This window comes from Siphateles boraxobius, unplaced genomic scaffold (genome assembly GCF_051911475.1).
Source record: "Siphateles boraxobius isolate OS27281-9 unplaced genomic scaffold, OSU_SipBor_1 24, whole genome shotgun sequence".
Classification (NCBI taxonomy): domain Eukaryota; kingdom Metazoa; phylum Chordata; class Actinopteri; order Cypriniformes; family Leuciscidae; genus Siphateles; species Siphateles boraxobius.
This window is the reverse complement of record NW_027508855.1, coordinates 11,143,212-11,165,443: the sequence shown is the minus strand read 5'-3', so window position 1 is coordinate 11,165,443 and position 22,232 is coordinate 11,143,212. Positions and strand designations below refer to the sequence as shown.

The 22,232-nt window shown below is 36.9% G+C and overlaps 1 protein-coding gene across 1 annotated transcript in view; it reads left to right on the top strand.

Moving 5' to 3' along the window:
- Nucleotides 1–22,232, top strand: part of LOC143749307 (uncharacterized) — a 115,718-nt gene that overhangs the window by 18,401 nt on the left and 75,085 nt on the right. The window contains exons 3-9 of the mRNA XM_077241846.1: nt 5,687–5,786; nt 16,236–16,353; nt 17,104–17,227; nt 17,840–17,913; nt 19,188–19,245; nt 20,626–20,661; nt 21,656–21,875. Coding sequence (XP_077097961.1) covers nt 5,687–5,786; nt 16,236–16,353; nt 17,104–17,227; nt 17,840–17,913; nt 19,188–19,245; nt 20,626–20,661; nt 21,656–21,875 — 730 coding nt within the window. The remainder of the gene's footprint in view (nt 1–5,686; nt 5,787–16,235; nt 16,354–17,103; nt 17,228–17,839; nt 17,914–19,187; nt 19,246–20,625; nt 20,662–21,655; nt 21,876–22,232) is intronic.

Here is a 22,232-nt window from a genome sequence, read left to right as displayed (position 1 = left end):
ATTCAGTCTTTGTATACTTTTGGCAGCTCACTTTGACTCTGGACATAATAAAAAAGTGTGGAATGTTTCTAAACCCAAGGTTAAAAAAGATGTTAACCCCGTGTCAAGTGTAATGTCCAAGGACAGCTGTTTAAGAAGCCTAGTAGTTAAGCTAGTTAAGATGCCACACCAGTACGCCACCATCTCCATCATACAAATTACAACATATGCTGGTAACTAACTGTTCTTTTCAGCTGGGATGGGCACATGCTTAATTATTTGCTTTGGGACATTTGAGGAGGAAGGGAGAATAATTAGTAGATCATCAAATGGTACATATGGCTCCTTTTGTGACTTAAACATGCCATTAACTACACTTCTTTTGCTTTTGCTTACTGTTCTTTGTGTACCTGTTAACTTTTGATTTAAAGGGTTTCTATTTAACCTGCAAGGTCAGAAATTTATTATTATGAGAACATAGTCTATTAAGTAATATTTGCTCTACCACTTTAGCTGAATCCCTTCAAACCCTTTAACAATGACAGACCCCCCCCCCCCCCCAAACACACACACACACACACACACACACACACACACACACACACACACACACACACACACACACACACACACACACACACACACACACACACACACACACACACACAGAAGCAGCCCAGCTCTTACAAAGAATCAATTTCCCTTCTCTGACTTTTTCTATTTTCTCCAACCCTATCCCTCTATTTGTCTCTCATTCAGCCCCAGTTCTGCTCTTCATTATGGTGGTCATATCAAGAGCTGGCTGTAGAAGTGTGTGCCTTTCTACAGGCTCTGGGATAAGGATGAATCCATGGGGACAGAGATTACACTTAAGGGTCTTGCAGCATGTCTGCTGAGAGACAGAGAGAGAGAGGGAGAGGGAAATTGGAGGAATTCTCATTAAACTATCATTACCTCTTGAGAAAAGCTGTCTACTTCTCACACCTAGACAAACACACGACACTTGAGCCTCAAGGATTACACTAATACTAATGTATGTACAGGTCCTTCTCAAAAAATTGGCATATTGTGATAAAGTTCATTATTTTCCATAATGTAATGATAAAAATTAAACTTTCATATATTTTAGATTCATTGCACACCAACTGAAATATTTCAGGTGTTTTATTGTTTTAATACTGATGATTTTGGCATACAGCTCATGAAAACCCAAAATTCCTGTCTCAAAAAATTAGCATATTTCATCCGACCAATAAAAGAAGTGTTTTTAATACAACAAAAAAAAGTCAACCTTCAAATAATTATGTTCAGTTATGCACACAATAGTCAATACTTGGTCGGGAATCCTTTTGCAGAAATGACTGCTTCAATGCGGCGTGGCATGGAGGCAATCAGCCTGTGGCACTGCTGAGGTGTTATGGAGGCCCAGGATGCTTCGATAGCGGCCTTAAGCTCATCCAGAGTGTTGGGTCTTGCGTCTCTCAACTTTCTCTTCACAATATCCCACAGATTCTCTATGGGGTTCAGGTCAGGAGAGTTGGCAGGCCAATTGAGCACAGTAATACCATGGTCAGTAAACCATTTACCAGTGGTTTTGGCACTGTGAACAGGTGCCAGGCCGTGCTGAAAAATGAAATCTTCATCTCCATAAAGCTTTTCAGCAGATGGAAGCATGAAGTGCTCCAAAATCTCCTGATAGCTAGCTGCATTGGCCCTGTCCTTGATAAAACACAGTGCACTAACACCAGCGGCTGACATGGCACCCCAGACCATCACTGACTGTAGGTACTTGACACTGGACTTCAGGCATTTTGGCATTTCCTTCTCCCCAGTCTTCCTCCAGACTCTGGCACCTTGATTTCCGAATGACATGCAAAACTGAGCAACAGTCCAGTGCTGCTTCTCTGTAGCCCAGGTCAGGCGCTTCTGCCGCTGTTTCTGGTTCAAAAGTGGCTTGACCTGGGGAATGCGGCACCTGTAGCCCATTTCCTGCACACGCCTGTGCATGGTGGCTCTGGATGTTTCTACTCCAGACTCAGTCCACTGCTTCCGCAGGTCCCCAAGGTTTGGAATCGGTCCTTCTCCACAATCTTCCTCAGGGTCCGGTCACCTCTTCTCGTTGTGCAGCGTTTTTTGCCACACTTTTTCCTTCCCACAGACTTCCCACTGAGGTGCCTTGATACAGCACTCTGGGAACAGCCTATTTGTTCAGAAATTTCTTTCTGTGTCTTACCCTCTTGCTTGAGGGTGTCAATGAAGGCCTTCTGGACAGCAGTCAGGTCGGCAGTCTTACCCATGATTGCGGTTTTGAGTAATGAAACAGGCTGGGAGTTTTTAAAAGCCTCAGGAATCTTTTCCATGTTTTTATAATTAATTAGTTGATTCAGATGATTAGGTTAATAGCTTGTTTAGAGACCCTTTTCATGATATGCTAATTTTTTGAGACAGGAATTTTGGGTTTTCATGAGCTGTATGCCAAAATCATCAGTATTAAAACAATAAAAGACCTGAAATATTTCAGTTGGTGTGCAATGAATCTAAAATATATAAAAGTTTAATTTTTATCATTACATTATGGAAAATAATTAACTTTATCACAATATGCTAATTTTTTGAGAAGGACCTGTATATACACCCAGATGACAGCTATCGCTGTTGCTCTTTTAGAACCCAGACGACTTGACAGTTTACAACTGTCGTGAATTTTATTTATCAGTTGTCTCAGATATTTCTCTGGAAATGCCTCAGGAGGAAAATATTTTAAAAAAATTAGACAACTGTTGATATGTAGTAAGAATATAGTGCAATACAATCAATGTGGATCGCATAGCCCTCATTGTTTGGTCTTGGTTAACAAAAAAAAAAATTGTTGAGTGCAATTTGAAATATTTTTTGTCATCTTGGCAATAGAGCACAGTTAGATAAATACTAGTGGTTAAGTGATTTATCTATTTAACAAGTTTTGATAATATTGTTAGTGTTTTAGGATTACAGAGAATAATCAGGTAGAATCATAATATAAATCATATATGAGAAAATTTATTTTTTATTAATTCAAATTATTTAAAATCATTTTAGTAAATATAAAATAACTATTATTTTTATTATGTCGTAATGTTTTTTTATAGTTTGCCGCATGCATAAAAGCATCATAAGGGAAGACTTGAAAATTAGTAAATGATAATAGGATGAATTTATCTATTATTGAACTACAATTTCTTCTTGTACTCTCACTCCTGACAATAGGTGAAACAATTGAGATCGACAGATATGTCATCTGTATTTTTTTTGTACCATGCTCACCTCTCTGTGTTTCTGCTCTCTGTCTTTCTCAAGACTGACGGTTAAGGTAAATTGGACCTGGGTAAGTGAAATTGGAAATAAAGAAGTTTAGGGAAGGAGAATTGGAGAGTTAAGATCACGACTGTACTATTTGTCAGTCCTGCCAGATAATCTTGTGTGGAAAGATTGAGACACCTTCTTCAGTAAAGGACACATTTTCTCTGGGGCTTTCTGCAGGATTCATTATCACTGGACTGAGTTGAAAAAAATCAAGAGTGAAGGACAGAAAGCCTTTTTTTAAAGAAAGCTTGTTTTAAGAAAGATCTCCTTGTAAGACTGTACAAATGCAGGCTCCGTTTCTGTGAGGGCCAAAGTTCTTGGGTGGATGAATAATGTCACTGTAAATAGAAATGCCATTGAGCTATCTACTGCTGATTAATATTCGCAGATAAGAAGTTCAAACCATGCTGATATTTATGAGCTAAATTTTGAGTAATCACAGGGACACATTGTTTAATGGAGATAATGTAACCTGGAAACAGTATTTTCTGGAAATAACAATTCCTTTATTTGAAAGGATAGTTCAGTTTAGAATAATAGTTTTTGTCCAATTTTGATAATGATGCATTTCTCATTCAGATTTTTGCCTTTCTTTTTTTAGAAATCACCTGTTTGATATGAGTCTTGCTGTCTGTTAGTAAATCTGCTTTGAGGTCTTCATAAGAACATATAATTCAGTACACAGAGTCCTGGGTCAAGATTCAGACTGATCTACTTTCCTTTGCTCAGTCTTAACAATCCAAATTGGTTCCAACCAAGTGCTTATTGTAGACTGGCATATATACTGTATGTATTTGTTCAAAAGATGTTTGCAGCATTTTTTATGTAAATGACAATATCGCGATTAACCAATTGATAGTAGATTAGTAAAATGTTGAAGACCCTAACTTGTTAATATGGGCCTTGAAATAAATCTGCCCCACTTACATGGATTATGTGTGCAGAAGAAACAGGCCTTAAAGTGATGTTAGACATGTTGAACTTGTGAAAATATAAGAACTAAAAGGAAAGTAGGACAAAGTGTTTAAGTGTATCCATTTTGGTTTATTTTTTTGCTTTGTGTAAACTGTTTCTTAAAAAAAATAAGGATTGATGGAGTCCCGTATTCCTCATAATGTAAACCGACAAGCACGGATGTTAACGGATGTAGCACGGATGTATACTTAAATGTCATTAACTGCCTTAACGGCAGTTAAGGACATTTAAGTATGGACATTTCATCAGGACTGAAATGACAAGAAGAGGAAGGCGATCTTGTGAAATGCCTGCAAATAAGTGAGAAGTGTCCTGTACTGTACCAGAGAATACTGCTCCCTAAGAGGGACCACTTATATTGGTTATTCAGAGTTGCCGGTGCTACACCACATCCTCGAGATGGAACCTGAACTGCGGGCGATGGGCCAAGATGCCAGGGTCCTTGCCCCTCATTCCGAGATCCCACCTCTGGGCCCCGCTTTTTTACCCGGAACAGGCTGGGGGACCACTGCCTTTTTCTCTCTGAGCACAAAAACCAGACACTCCAATTTATTTGAAGTCGTTTTCCCCTCTGAACAAAGTCCTTTTTTGCTATCTTCACAGTTAATTTTCCTCTAAAATCTTACATGTTTTGTAGTTTAGTAAATATGAGTTTTTGGGCTAGAAATTTTTGAGTTCTGAAAGTTACTTTATTAACATTTCAGTGTTCAGAAGATTAATGAAAAGTGTCAATATTATTCAAATCAGATTTTGTTTAGTAGTAAGAGTTGTACAGGGAGTTGCTTTTCTAGAACCATCTATGGAGAGATGATAGATGCACTTGCATTTGTCTTCATATTCCTCTGTACTTGCAGCTCTCATTGCGCTGTTGTGGCACTTTAATTATGCTTGCTTGTTTTGACCTCTGACAGCCTATTCCAACCTGTCTGTTTCGCTGCACATAATAACTATTGCATTTACATAAAACCATGAATATTTAACACACGCACGCCCACACACACACACACACACACACACACACACACACACACACACACACACACACACACACTCACACTCACACTCACACTCACACTCTTACAGGAATATGTCACATCTCAGTTTTCCATTACAATGCTTGTCAGATTGCCATGACGTCGTCACATGAGTTGCTTTATTTTATGCATAAAAATGTGGATTCCTAAGTAAAAAAAAAAAAAAAAGTTAACATTTAGTGGGCCAGTATAATTATTGAAGAATTCTCTTTTTTTTTTCTATGTCAGAAAGAAAGTCATAAAGGTTTGGAACAACATGAAGAGGAGTAATAATGACAGGTTTTTCATTTTTGGGTGAACCATATAAGAATCTAATATATATTAATGTTCTAACCTGGTTACTTGTTATTTTGCAGACAAATTTAATGTGTACGTCACGCTGAAGGTCCAGAATGTTAAAAGCACAACAATTACGGTGCGAGGAGACCAGCCTTGCTGGGAACAGGACTTCATGTTGTGAGTATTGCTGTTTTTGTCTTGTGTTTCCATGCTTTTGGACATGTCTTCTACAACACTCAAATTTGCACCTAATGCATGTCCTTTTGCTCAAGGACTTTAAAAACACTCAAAACTGCTTGGCTGTGCAAAATGCAAGATTGTGTTTATGAGCACATCAAACTGGATGTGCAGACATGTTATATACAGTAGGTACAAGAAAACATTATGGTTTATAAATAAACAACAATATTTATATTAGGGTGAAGGGTAACTTTGTTTCTATATAAAAGTTACACCTGTTTATGTTCTGTATTTCTTCATAGAGTAGAAAATTATGTTTGTTGATTGTTTATTTGTTCCTGCTTTAAATTACACACACACACACACACACACACACACACACACACACACACACACACACACACACACACACACACACACACACACACACACACACACACACACACACACACACACACACACACACACACACACACACTTCAGTTTCTCTTACCTTTTGACCCTCTTCTGTTGTAAAGACAAATGTTAAATAGCTTTTTGATGGCCTCTCATGAGGTTTTGTGTGTCCCAGAAATTGTCCCCGATTTTCGGATTGTTCCAAGGTGAATTTTGGCAATTGCTCAGGAAGAGCTGTGAGAATCAGCTTCAGTTACAGTGATTACCAGAGAGAGAGAGAGAGGGAGAAAAGGATAAATAGAAAAATAAATAAATAAATATATATATATATATATTTATATATAGTGACCATCATCCTGAAATGTTTGAGATGTTACTGGTCAGAGAAGTGTTGGTTCATACTGTATCTTTTTTTGTTTTTGTTTTTGTTTGGTACAACTTGACTGCAAAATACTGACTTTCTATTTTTTCATTTAAGTTTTTGAGTGAACTTCTGAGTAAATATTATGTTAAATTGTAGGCAGTTTAATTATATCATGTTTACCACTGTTAAAGCTGCAGTCCGTAACTTTTTTGGGTTAAAAACGATCCAAAATAGATGTTTTGTGTCATGGATTACAACATTATATGCTCACCCAACCTCTTCCGTACTCACAAATCAAGAAAAGTCAAAGTCCTTTTTTATACATCGAGGGACACGTCAAGGATGTCCCCTCAGCCCTTTGCTTTTTGCAATTGCGATCGAACCCCTTGCAATTAGTATTTAAAACCATCCATCTATTGAGCCTGTAAGACTGGGAAATGTAGACCATCACATCTCCTTATATGCAGACGATGTTTTTCTCTTTCTGTCAAATCCTGAGCAGTCAGTCCCTTTGCTGTTAGATCTTATGGGATCTTTTGGTACAGTCTCTGGATATACAATTAATTGGCAGGAGAGTGAATTAATGTCTTTATGTGGTGATCTTGGTACAGAATTCCTACAAAATCTCCCTTTCAAAATTACAGACAGACTTAAGTATCTTGGAGTCGTTTTGCCCAAAAACCCTAAATTCATTTTTAAGTTGAATTTTCTTCAGAAATTGGAGGATTTAAAGATAAACATTAGCAAATGGAGAACTCTTCCTCTTTCTATGATAGGCCGTATAGCAAGTACATAACCAGCCAGTGTTCTAAACTATCTGCTTGCCTTTACTAATTCCAGTGGTACTGGTGGATTTCTGCGGGAAATTCGAGCATGTCTTTGCATCATTACGTCACATCTGTACACATAAAGAAGGTGTCTCAGCTAGTAGGCTATATTGCATGTGAGGATGTTGGAGGTGGAGATTTATAGCCTTTTCTCACAGCACTTGATATAATCAAACTTATTAATTTGATGGCGGATCCAGAAAGGTTCAAACGACAATCACCATTGACAACTGGAGATTCACCCGCTGTAAAATGCAAAAGACTTCTGACTTTGGAGTGGCTACAGAAAAAAAGGACTGCTACAAAGAGACTGCAATGGGACCATGCGAAAAACAAGGATAAATATCGGAAGGGCATCACGCAATGCTGATGTTGTTAACATTAACAATTTGAGATCAAAGTGTATTTGCGTGGTTTGACATGATATGATAAGCTCTGATAATAAACTCTCTCCTCTGTCCACCTCCACCATCAACCACCTCCTCTTTAACCGCTGATGACTTTGCTAACTTCTTTACCAACAAAACAACTACTACATGCAGTCAGTTCTCAGCTCCACACACACAGGAACCCAAACCATCCTCTCCCACTACCAGAAACCTTCTCTTTACCTTCTCTCCGCTAACCGAGGAAGAAGTATCTAAACTTCTCCTCTCCAGTCATCCTACCACCTGCCCTCTAGACCCCATCCCCTCACACCTTCTACAAGCCATCTCTCCCACACTTCTACCAGCACTCACACACATCATCTACTCATCCCTCCACACTGGCATTTTCCCTACAGCATTTAAGCAGGCTCGGGTAACTCCACTACTTGAAAAAACAACATTAGACACATCACTTTTAGAGAATTACAGACCTGTCTCTCTCCTACCATTCATTGCGAAAACACTTGAACGAGTTGCTTTCAACCAAGTGTCATCTTTCCCGTCTCTGACCATCCAGCTAGATATCAACCAATCTGGCTTCAAGAAAGGACTACTTACTATATGGTATAAGTGTGACACTGTCACACCCATCATACATATTAGGTAATGTTTAATTGTGATCATTAAGTATTGTCATTGTCAATTGTTTTTTTTTTTGTTTTTTTGTAGTGTCGAGTTGAGTTTCAGTTGTCCTTATCTTAACCCTAGCCCTTGAGTTATCCTAACCATAGCCCTTAGCCCTAATAAGGTAAATAATAACCTTGACACTTCTTTAAAAACAAATGACACTTAACAATAGGGCTGGGTATTGACACAAATTTCACAATTCGGTTAGATTTTGATTCACAGGCTTGCAATTCGATTCGATTCAATATTGATTGTTTTGGATATCAGGTACAATACACGGCAAATTTTCTCAAGGAAAACAAATCTCTTAACTAATGCTGTAAACCGGAGTCAGTTCATTAGCCTACTATAATATCGAAGGTGAAAATTAACTGATTTGTAGCTATACAAACACTTAAATTACACTTTTATTAATTTTTATAATAAGAAAATATTATGACTTATAAACATTTTAATGGTGGCTGTCATGATTTATTCAAACATGCATTAAATATTTGAGAACATTAAAATTTATAATGAATATACAATATGGTGCATATATTTAGCAAAATTCTCCTCTCTAGTTAATTTTTCTTGCTGACTAACAACTTTATGGTCACATATGTTCTTTCTGAGGTAAATGTGACGTTACATGACATTGTTTAAAAGTTGTTTAAACACTTTGAAACGGTTGAAACACTGATTGAGCGATTCCATGTAACATGATACAGATTTCGATAAGTTGTACTCTTTTAACTCACTTTTAGATGCTCATTCATGTTTATTTCGCGCTGTAACTGCGCTGTAAAAATCTATATTTTTTACCCAGCCTTACTTAACAACCATAAACATTAATAAAGATTAATGATAAAGTGTGTCACATCACACACACTTACCCACAAACACACATTCTCACACACGCAGACTTAAGCAGTGAATTACTATCCCAAAATATGATAGACACTGTACCGGTCATTCCCCATGACGGGCTTAAGCCAGTCTTTAAATGATGGGTCGTCAACCCAAATTTGCAAAAACTTACATTTCCCCATTTCACACTGTAAGTTTGGTAGAAAATACTAGAAGCAAGTGGCTAATATCAAATGAGGTAAAAAGGCGGTAAATGTTGTTGGCGTCGCTGATAGGCTATCAACCACGGAACTCACACAGTTTACTTCTACGTAATTTCTATCAACTCCGACTCGCTCAGGTCCTGTTAGCACCATATATATTTTTAAACTATGCTAGATGAAGTTAAAACATGGAGACACACATATTAAGCCAAAAAAATGGAAACTCATATATTGAGGTGGTGATGAAAAATTTAGCCTACTACCAAGTCAAATTGCGTTTGTTACCTTTTTCTACCTTTCAAGGGCCTTAATTTTGGTAGATTTTTCTTTACTACCGCGCGGACACCCTGACTACTGTCAGTCACAGAAGCCCTGTGGATCGCAAAAGCTGCTTCCAAATCTTCAGTTCTCATTCTGCTGGATCTTTCTGCTGCCTTCAACACTGTGAATCATCAGATCCTTCTGTCCACCCTCTCATCACTGGGCATCAAAGGAACTTCCCTCCACTGGTTTGAGTCCTATCTCATAGGTAGGTCCTTCAGGGTTGCATGGAGAGGCGAGGTATCCAAAGCACATCAACTGAACACAGGGTTTCCTCAGGGTTCAGTTCTTGGACCGCTCCTCTTCTCCATTTACACCACTTCACTGGGACCCATCATACAGGCACATGGTTTCTCTTACCATTGCTATGCTCATGACACCCAGCTCTACCTCTCATTTCAACCAGATGATCCCACAGTAGCTGCACGTATCTCAGGCTGTCTGGCGGACATCTCGGCATGGATGAAGGAACATCACCTGCAGCTCAACCTGGCAAAGACAGAGCTTCTCGTCCTCCCTGCCAATCCCTCTCTACAGCACGACTTCACTATCTAGCTAGAGTCATCCTCAATCACCCCATCAAGGTCGGTCAGAAATCTTGGAGTAATATTTGATGACCAGCTGACCTTCACAGACCATATTGCAAAGACAGCTCGATCATGCAGGTTTGCAATGCATAACATCAGGAAGATCAGGCCTTTCATAACTGAGCATGCAATACAACTTCTTGTCCAGGCCCTGGTTATTTCTAGGCTTGATTACTACAATGCTCTTCTGGCTGGACTTCCATCATGTGTAACTAAACCTCTGTAAATGATTCAGAATGCTGCAGCCCGCCTTGTCTTCAAGGAGCCCAAAAGGGCCCACGTCACTCCTCTGTTCATCTCACTGTTCATCTCACTGCACTGGCTACCACTCGCTGCTCGCATCAAATTCAAAGCTTTGACGCTTGCTTACAGATCGACCACAGACTCAGCTCCGTCCTATTTTCACTCCCTACTACAAGTCTACATCCCTACCAGAAGCCTACGATCGGTCAAGGAGCGACGGCTCGTGGTGCCATCACCATCGAGGCACTAAATCACTCTCCAGAACATTCTCATTCACAGTTCCATGCTGGTGGAATGATCTCCCCACTCTCATCCGGAATACAAAATCCCCGACAGCATTCAAAAGACAACTGAAAACTCATCTCTTCCGTGAGTACTTAACATAAAAAAAAAAATTAAAAAAAAACTTTCCTTCTCCTTTAAATCTTCTCTTGTCTGGCTTTTGCTACTCTGAGCAATGCCTGAACTTTGTATTTTGAGCACTTCTTGCATTGTTCTTGCCTCTTCACGATGACTCGCTTGCTTTCAGTTGTAAGTCGCTTTGGATAAAAGCGTCTGCTAAATTAATAAATGTAAATGTAGATAAGTGATCGTTAGATTTAATTAGCCCGATTTACTGCAATGCTTTTTTCCCCTTAGTTGGTCAGATGAAAAGTAGATGTTACTTACTTGTTCAGATTACATTTTCCAGTGAAAATTTTAATGTTGGTCATACTTCCAAAAAGTAGAATCTGTGATTCCGAATGACAGTATCCACACCGGCGCGGTGACTGACAGCCGCACATTCTCCTCAAAACATTGGATTCATCCGCGCTGTGCCGTGCCGTGCCGAGGCACAACCCCCGTAAAGTTGATAATTCCGCGAATAACTGCAATTGCAGATTTTGAACAGAAATGGCGACAAAGAGGAAAAACTACGGACTGCAGCTTTAAATAATGAGATGTCTGTGTAAATACTACCGTTATTTTTTTTTAATACTTCTATTTAGCAAGGATGCATTAAATTGATCAAAAGTTACATTGAAGACATTTATTAATGTTAAAAAAGATTCCCATTTCAAATAAATGCTGTTCTTTTGAACTGAACTTTGAACTTTTGATACCAAATCAGCATATAAGAAACATTTCTGAAGGATCATGTGACACTGAAGACTGGGGAAATGGCTGCTGAAAATGAGGAATAAATTAGGCTAGTTATTTTAAATTGTAATAATATTTTACAATATGACTGTTTTACTGTATTTTTGATCAAATAAATGGATGCTTGGTTAGGATAAGAGACTTCTTTCAATAACATAAAAATTCTTTGACGACCCCAAACTTTATACACAGTATTGTGAATATATGGACACAGGTGTCCTAGCAGAATAAGCAAAGGTGTAATCCATCACATTAAATATGTTCTAATAACTTTGACAACCATGAAGTAATAAAACATTTGATATCGGGCATTCTCTCTGGCTATGTCAGTCGGAAAGCCTGAAATCAAAAGCAATGTTCTTTTTACCAAGTGCTGTATAATTATGGGGATAGTGTGTTTGGATTCTAGGCCAGTGGCTCAGAGTTGTGTGCGTGTTCTCTTCAGACGGAGGTTCCTCTGTGCCTGGATTATTGTCCTGCTGCTCAGCACTAGCAAATGATCGGCAGGTTAAAATCCACACACACTTAACACACTTTCTCTTAGGGATTGAAGCAGCATTGTGAGTATAGAATAGAAGGGCAAACTGAATGTATTAAAGAAAGAGAGAGCTATTAATAGCAAGAGGCTAGCAGGAGGTTTCAGATGTAAAAGACCTGTTAGTGTGACACATTATGCAGAAAACTGCCAGACTATCATTTAGGGCGGACGCAATATTCCCAGCAGTCATTTCTATGTTTGTGGCTAGACTGTGCTGTTCAGCCATGAGTAGATGGCCAGTTTGAATATGATTCTCAGAGATGACAGGCTAAATTAATTTATCATAATTATGTCCAGGTATTGGGACATCTTCAATAATAGATTAGGTTACAAGTGTTTTTCCAGGTTGAACACTCACACAAATGCATAGTCACATAAGTTCGCCAATATAGTGTTTGTCATGAAATGCATGTTTTCCAATTCAACCAGATTTGATGCTTTCAAACTTAATTTAAATCTTATGTTTAAATTAAAATAAATCACATTTATTGCACTGGTTCTGCAGTAGTTAATGTGTTTTGGACTAAAGTACTTTTGTTAGTACAGTTTTTATTAGTATTAATATTTTCATTAGATTTTAATTAAGTCATTTAATATTAATGTCGGCTGTTTTAATGATTGAGGTGGTGAAGTTGATTTTATCTGACAAACCATTAAGTCTTCGTAACTGCACAAATTACTTTGTTTTATTCTTTTTTTTAATATACTGTATATATCACCTCAGTTTGGTTGTGTAAGATAACTGGGAAATTTTAGGTTTACTTTTGGAACATAGTTGAAAACATAGTCATGTAAATGGGTCTCTCAGATTATATAAAATATAGTTTGTTTATCTAATATTTAATTAATGCTACAAAGAGCTGTCACTTTTTTAAATTGAGCCTCTGTACAAACAAAAACAAATATGTTTTCCAGTTTGTTTTTATTGGAGTTTCTTGATGTTGTTTTATTGGAGTTTCCTGAGGTCATAACAGAGTATAATAAATCAATCGATATGGACTAAAATCTGCACCCTCTCATAAGAGGCTTACGTGCCCAAAACAGAGGCTTTGGTGTGACAGCTATTATCTAGAGATCACCGCTCAAATGTTATTTTTCTATGATTCCTGTTTCACTGATATGGTCAGGAAATGAACAGAAAATATATTAATCTAAATATTTTAAAATTTATTAGTGACACATATGTTTGTCAAATGACAATTGAACAGTAGCAGAATGACACATTTTTTTGTTTAAAATACAGCCATCACACACAGAAACATGCATGTCATGTAAAATGAAAGAGTTTACGTCACTGTAGGAGCAAATCCTGGTCATCTGATTATGTAATGTCAAGATTAGGATTAGTAACAGCTGGATTGTATTGTAGATAATGATGGACTACACATGGATGCATTGTACCTTACATCTTTCATTTACATTGTTTTCATCAACTTTAAACACTATTATACTATGTATATATAATCAACTTTAAACACTATTATACTACGTATGTATGTATGTATATATATATATATACATACATATATATACATACATATATATATATATATATATATATATATATATATATATATATATATATATATATATACATAGACACACACACAGACACACACACACACAGTATATATACCGGTATATATATAGCTGCAATGAACAAATCAAACAAGAGTAATTGAAATACCTCACCACAACAAATGTTTCAAGTGGTTTCCGCACATTCAACTGAAAATGCTACTTTTAATGACTTCTGCAGTCTCAAAATTATTCAATCCCTTGAAACATCCACACCGGAGCCATTTCAATTAGCTACTTTTGTTTGATTTGTTTATTGTAAACAGCTGAAAGTCTGTAAATGTGGTCAATAAACCTTATTTTCTTATTTGTGGTTGAATAATTCAGATAACAACTGTATATATACAGTGAGTGTATATGCTTTTCCATGTTTGAGTGTTAGTAGAGTAAGTGAACAATGAACATTGTTGTGAGATGTGTGTGCGTGTGTGTAACAGCTGGATTAATGGTTAATGACTAAGTTTGGGGGCGGTAACATTTATTTTTTTGAAAGAAGTCTCTTTTGCTCACCAAAGCTGCATTTATTTGAACAAAAATACTGTAAAAACAATTATATTGTAAAATTTGATTACGATTTAAAATAACTTTATACTTTTTTCCTGTGATGGCAAGGCAGAATTTTCAGCATCATTTTTTTTTTGGAAACCTTGACATTTTCGAGGTCTTTTATGAGAGTTTAGAGAGGCTTTCTAGGTAACCATAATGTAATGTTGTCTAATGATCTACAAGATTATTATTCATTATTTAATTCTTCTAATCACTCAGTTGCCCTTTTGTTTGGGCATGTCCAAGTTGGATTTGAACCTTAAAGGTTAATTCACACAATAAATGAAAATTCTGTAATTTACTCACCCTCATGTTGTTCTAAACCCGTAAGACTTTTGACAATCTTCTGAACACAAATGAAGATATTTTTAATAAAATCTGAGACAGTTCTGTACTCTTCATTGAGCTTCGCAAAGCACACTTTGATGCTTCAAAAAGTTCATAAAGAGATTGTATAAGTAATCCTTTGAATCGAGCGGTTTAGACCACATTTTCTGAAGAGACACGATCACTTTATACGATTTAGGCTTTTATTCACATATAAACATTTGATCAGTGAACATAAACAGAAGCTCAACTGAACCTGCTTGATGTGCGAGAACGAACCTCATTGGTTCTTGCGAAGCTTAAATGTGCTGTGTAACACGAGAACAAACCTCATTGGTTTTCATGTTTGTGTGGTGTGTATGGCAAAATGACTTTCAAAATAATGTGTATGGCAAAATAATTTCAGTCCATTTTTGGCTATGATGTCAAAAGTAGGGATTTATAACTTCCTTTTTGAATTACCTTTTATTGTCATTCTTTTTTACAAAGTGACATCCATCCACAATAACTAGCCAAACCCTGACCCCTTCGGTTCAAATCTCAAAGGGGAAAATTCACAACCACTATTCTGACCTACTTGCAAGACGCTTAACTGCTTTAGATTTTTTTGGATAAGAAATTGTTTGCCAAGTGAGAAATGTAGTGAAATGGCTGCGTTAAAGGTTTTGCTGCCAGCATCAAGCTCTTTAGATACCAGTGAGAATCACTAAAGAAGAGAGGGAGAGACAATTCTGAGTTTTACAGAGAAATTAAAATATTTAGAGGTAGCAGGACTCCTAAAAGACTCACTGTTCTGATCGTAGTGTTCAGAGAGACCTATAATTAATCCCCCCTCCTCTTCTCCCACTTCCTGAGATAATGACCATGTCTTTATATTAAATATGATTGTGAAGAATGGGTCTGGTCTCTTGGAATTCTGCAGAGAATATTTCTGTACTTGTTGGTTAACTTCTCTATAAGAGCTTGACATTAATATTTTAGTGAATATTAGGAGCTGTTTAGACCAATATTGAAGTAAAGTGTTAACCCTAAAGCAGAGTCCACAATGGACACACTGCCAGTTTTTTTTCAGGAACACATTTCAATGAACGATTGGCAGATCCTTTGTTTTTGAATAGATAGATAGACCTCTGATAGACGGACAGACAGACAGAGAGATAGACAGATGGACGGACATCCATTTCCAATATTGTTAGTTGCCAATATTCAAGAAAACTTAACTAAATAATTCAATTTCCATTGTAAAAAAGTATTATTAATTATTTTAAATGCTAGTTTTATGGTCTGTGCAAAATATTTGCCTAGTACATCTTCTCAATTCACCTACCGTTGGCAAAGCTATGTTTAGACTCTCCCCTGATGGACACTGATGAAATGTCTTAAACTCACAGAGAGATGTGAGTGAAAAAAGAATTTATGCATGTTTGTTGATGGTCTGATCTCTATTTCTGTGTCTCTATCTGTGGCCCAAGTGAGATAAATCGTCTGGACCTGGGTCTGGTTGTGGAGGTGTGGAGTAAAGGAATCATCTGGGACACCTTGATAGGAACAGCATGGATCCCACTTAACACTATCCGGCAATCAGATGAGGTAAGTGGGCACCACCAGCCAATCGGAATACAAAGAACATGCCCTCAAGAGTCACACATCTCATCTCAGCTGGTGAGGCATGAAAGTGCCACTCCCACCCCCTTTTCACACGATACATTAAGACCATCTGAGTCATGCCCGGAGCTGAGGTGGGGGGGGGAAAGGCATTGCAAATGATGTGAAACTTAGCTTGAACTGCTTCCAACTGGACAGTTATGAAATAACCCCAGGGTTGCCAGTCAACCGTTATTAAGAGTATATAAATATAACCAATGGTACTTTAAAAAGATATAAAATCTAAACCCCTAACCTTAAGTATTACTTAAGTAAAATAAACCCAGCACTTGTGCAACTAATGTAAATTACTTCAGGGCTTGATGTGGAAAGGAGTGCTTTTATTTTATTAAGAAATTCAGGCTTGAAATTTTTGACTGGTGGATGATAACGCATCACCTTGGAATAACCACATAGCAAGGCCCTGGCAGCTACTGTCAATAGGCGACCACTTACATTTTCTCCAGAAATGTAGCTACATTAGTGTCGTTTTCGTGGATTTTTAAAATTGAATATGCAAATACTCTGTAAAACAAATACAGTAAAAGTGCCACTGGTAAAAAGGGATGTTCTCTGACTTGAAAACTCCAAACGCTGTAATATATTCATGCTGGTGTCTGTCTCTATTTCATGCACTATCTCAGAGTCCGAGTTGACATGACATCTTAAAGGGTTTTTTTCTCTCTTTTGCTCTAGGAGGGGCCTGGAGAATGGATCTCACTGGATTCTGAGGTTCTGATGAAGGAAGATGAGATATATGGCACTAAAAACCCCACTCCTCACCAAGTGCTGCTGGACACACGCTTTGAGCTCCCTTTTGGTAGTCCTGCTCATTATTATAGTATAGTAAAGTGTTTTTCAACTCCAGTCCTTGGGACCAAGAATGTTTTCGATGTCTCCCTATTCCACACACTAAAGAGTTGAGTCAGGTGTTTTAATAAGTGAGACATCCAAAACATTCTGATAGGTGGGTTCCCAGGACTAAAGTTGAGAAACTTTTGTTATGTTATTTATTTTGTGTTATGGTGTTGTGTTGTGTTGTGTTTTTAGCACCACTGTATGCCCTAAAAAGTTAAATGAATTGAGAGAATTATGGAGACATAAACAGAGAACATCATAAGAACCGCTGAGGCAATTTATTTCAAAAGAATTTAAAGGAAAAGTTCACACATAAATGTAAAATATCCAATAATTTATTCACTCTCAAGCCATCGTATATAGAGGAAGTGAAGGGTGCTGCTGATGTATTTGTGATGTTCCTGCAGTAACCTCTGTCTCTCATGTCATATTAAACACTGTGAATACAGAATTGAATGCTGTGTGGCCGGAGAAACTAGAAGGGAGGAGTGTGAGATAGTGGAAGCTGGAGTTTATCAGAATATATCAGACTTACTTTACCCCTTATTTCTCCATTATTTGTTGGCTTGTGCAGATATACCCGACGACGAGGCCCAGTACTGGACTAAAAAGCTGGAGCGCATCAACTCTATGAGGATACATGATGAGGTACAGACTGTGTGTGTTTAGTTGGGAGTAGAGATGTGTGAATATTTACAGTAGAAGAAGTAACATGTTTCTTTATGGGCCTAGGCATTTAAAATCTTATTTATTTAGTTAGTTATTGCATTCTTAAACAATATTAATGCATTTTTCAAAAGGACTCTAGTGAAGTTTGTTTGAAATGAAATTAGAACATCCTTTTCTTGAATGTGAATAATTTTCTTTTTAGATCCAGCAATATAATACATACCTTCTTACCGGTTCTTGACTATGGGGTTGTAGTGTATCAGCATACTCCTTCTTGCCTCTCTGGATGCTCTGTATCATGGTGTCTAAAGATTTATTACAGATTGTAAATTGTCAACACATCACTGTGCATTATATAAAAGAGTTGCTTGGTCTTGATTAACCACTTGAAGAACAATAAACTGGTATTTATTAATATATAAAGCCACACTAGGTCACTTGCCCTCATATATCAATACCTCATGTCAGAATTAATTTTGGTAAAGCTGCCTTTAAATATGCCGCAACCCCTGGACTGGGATTTTCTTGAAACTAAACTGAGGCTGCACAATTTGGTGTTTTTTAGTCAGTTTAAAACTGTAATACGTAATTCAGAGAATGAATTCATGATATGCTTTTAATGGTTTTTTATATATATTTTGTTTATATGTTGCTATGTGTATATGCAAATCCGGACTTTTTATCTTGGCCAGGACACTCCTGTAAAAGAGATTTTTAATCTCCGTGAACTTTTCCTGGTTAAATAAAGGTATTGATATATTTATAATCTGTAATGTTTATGATTCATTTTCAGCTATCGACTGAAAATAGATCTGAGCATTTTCTTAACAAAAAACAACTCAACTTTAGATTATTATTTTCAAATGTGTATTGATTTGGCTTATGTTGGTATGGAGCAGGTATTTTGTTTTTATCAATATTCTATTGGTACAACAAAAACAAAAAAGGAATTCTTTAGGGAAAGAATGATCTTCTTCAGGGAAAGAATGATCTTCTTCTGCCACCTGCTGTGAGCACTGAGTTACTGCACATTTATACTGCCAAAAGACCAATGAGCTGGAAAGTATAGGGAAGACTAGAGCACAAGAACGTCACATCTGATTAGTTACAAATTACTTCTAGCTGATATAGTTTATTGTAATTTTAGCCAGTGTAAAAATAAGTTTAAGCAGGCCCTTATCTTACATAATTTGATTCACCTCATTTATGAAGCTGATTTCAGCTGAAAAACTGTTTTCCCATCTATTTTTTAGTGTTCACTGCAAGATGAAGCACAGAGAAGACAGCTGCCCCCAGTACCCTCCCAGTGCTGTAAGTATTCTCTTTTCAGCTTTTACTGTGCAGGAACATGACATTTCCCCTTTAAGCCAATAGATGGCAGTAGATAATAGCCGTTGTAATGCATTTAGTCTTGATGATTATGTTGTTCATACTTTTATGTTCTGTTTGTTGTAATATTGCCAAGATTCTCTTTAAATAAAAAAATAAACCTTACAACATTTACCCTAATTTTGCCCCAAACCTGTATGAGTTTCTGTTTTACTTGAAACATCAAATATTATAGTAGGCAGAATGATGCTATGATAGTCACTATTTACTTTCATGGTATGAAAAAACGATGTAGTGGAAGTGAATACTGAGACTGTCAGTCTCTCTAACAACGTGATTGTGAGTAAATAATCCAAGAAAATTCATTTCTGGGTGACTATTCCTTTAAAGGGATAGTTCACCCAAAAATGAAAATTCTGTCAGTATTTACTCACCCTCATGTTGTTCCAACCCCGTAAGACCTTTGTTCATCTTTGGAACACGAATTAAGATATTTTTGATGAAATCTGAGAGCTGGATCACTCCTCCATACTAGTCCATAAACTTGCCGGCCTCGAAAAGTTATTAAAGACATCGTTAAAATAGTCCAAGTGACTACAGTGGCTCAATCTTAAGTTTATCGAGCAACGAGAATACTTTTTGTGCGCAAAACCAAACATAAATAACGACTTTATTTCAACTACTAATTTCCTTCTCTGTGGGCCTCTAGTCAGTTAACGTAGTGTGATAGCGTAGTGCTACGTCACATGTAGGCTCACTATTGGCCGACGCTGGTCATTTTGTGTGATGCGTGTGACGTACAACAACAGATCATACGCTGTTAAACTAGTAACCTGACTCGAGGCCCAGAGAGAAGGAAATGAATAGTTGAAATAAAGTTGTTATTTTTGTTTTTTTGCGCACAAAAAGTGTTCTCGTCGTTTGATAAATTTAAGATTGAGCCACTTTAATCACTTGGACTATTTTAACGATGTCTTTAATAACTTTTCGAGGCCGGCAAGTTCAATCCCTCAATAAGCCTATGGACTAGTATGGAGTGATCCAGCTCTCAGATTTCATCAAAAATATCTTAATTCGTGTTCCGAAGATGAACGAAGGTCTTATGGGGTTGGAACAACATGAGGGTGAGTAAATACTGACAGAATTTTCATTTTTGGGTGAACTATCCCTTTAAGCAACCATGAAGCCCTTGAGTAATTCACAGAAATAGTAACTTGATGGTATTTTGTAACAAGAACAGGAGTAGATTTATGATATTGAATGAATAAGAAAGTAGATTTGTCTGCATGTTTTAAACTCTGTGGGTTATGCAGCTAGAAATTACAACTGTTTTCTGCTATTTAACTTTCTTCACACCATTAGGCAATTGGACATACTTTGGGTGGAATGATCAGCAGAGTACGTATTTTGTGTTTTAGAACTCATCATCATTTCACTTTTTTCTTTCTTTTACAATGTATTAATTCACAGAGCGAGAAAGAGTGAATCGGTTGCAGTTGGCTGTACTTGTCATGGAGAACTTGATTTAAACAACACAAATAAACATACAGATTCTGAGAGTGATTATTTTAGTCAAAAATGTTATATTTATTAGCAGTAGACCAGAATCTAAGACATCTAAGGTGTCCAGTCAAAGGTTTTGCCACACTACTAAATGTATTTGCCATCTCAAACCTTTTGATTAAAGCCTTATATTCTTAAAATTAGTTCTTAGGAAAAATCTAAATTGTGCCCGTGTGTGGGTTTCTTTGCAAAGCCTAGCATTGTTTTTGTTGTTAACTTAACTATTATTCCAAAATATGGAAAATAGTAATAATAAATAATGTCTTGGTGTGCCCAAGCCATTAACTAGTAGCGTACATACAACAAGATTAAGTTTAGTGCATACAGTATGCAAACTGAGGTTTTGCACGATTCTCTTTCCTTCCCACTTTGGCTTTCTATCATTCCTACATTTACCATTGGTTTGTGCTTCATGCATTTACGTGTTATGTGTATTATTTGGTTTTAGAAATTGTATATAAGGTTAAGCGAAGATGCTGTGACTGGTCACCATTTCTTTATAATTTTCTCAATTTTTCATTTCCTTTTAGCTTTTATGCAGTGATCTGACAAATAAACTTTTAAAAGTTAAATAATTTTTCATTTAATATGAAGTCATAACATAACTGCGTGTATAATATTTTTTAAATTTGTTCAAAAAATAGTTTATTATGGAGTGTAGCATATCACACTGTTGTCACTGCTTTATTAATGTTCACTATCCTTTTTAATTTGTACATTGGAGTATCTGCCCTGAACACTCAAATACAGATGCTATATGAAATGAAGTTAATAGGTGCAGTCCTCCCTGACAAGACTTTACTTACTTCTGGATTTCATTGTGCTGTAGTTTTAGATGACCACGACAGCGCTGTGGATGACAGAGACAGTGATTACCGCAGTGAGACGAACAGCAGGCCTCCACGATACCACACCACAGCTCAACCTAATTCCTCCGTTCATCAGTACCCCATTGGTCGAAGATTACAGCATGAGGCATTGTCAAAAGAGTCTAGGACAGACTCTATACAGAGCTATGACTTGGATTATAGAGAAGGAAGGGAACAGAGGTATGTTGAAACACTTGATTACACAAACACATTTTAAAATATTGCATTACCAACATGTTATCTAGAAATCCTTAAAACAAGATATATTTATTTGATGCAACCCTGAATAAGCACTATGAGTTGTTTTTAGATAATGTATTTTGAATATAAGTGTATTTCTTTCTGCACTGGCAAAATTGTTTACTTGTTTTAGGTTTAAACAAGTTAAACACATGTGCAGTGTTCAAAAGTCGGTCATGCAGTAAGACAAAATGCACTTATTTTCAAGATGTAATCTATGAAGCCAAGTCATATCTAAGAATCGCTTCTAAAGTTAAGTTATAAAAATAAAGTTAAGTAATTTTTTGCCGTCAATTT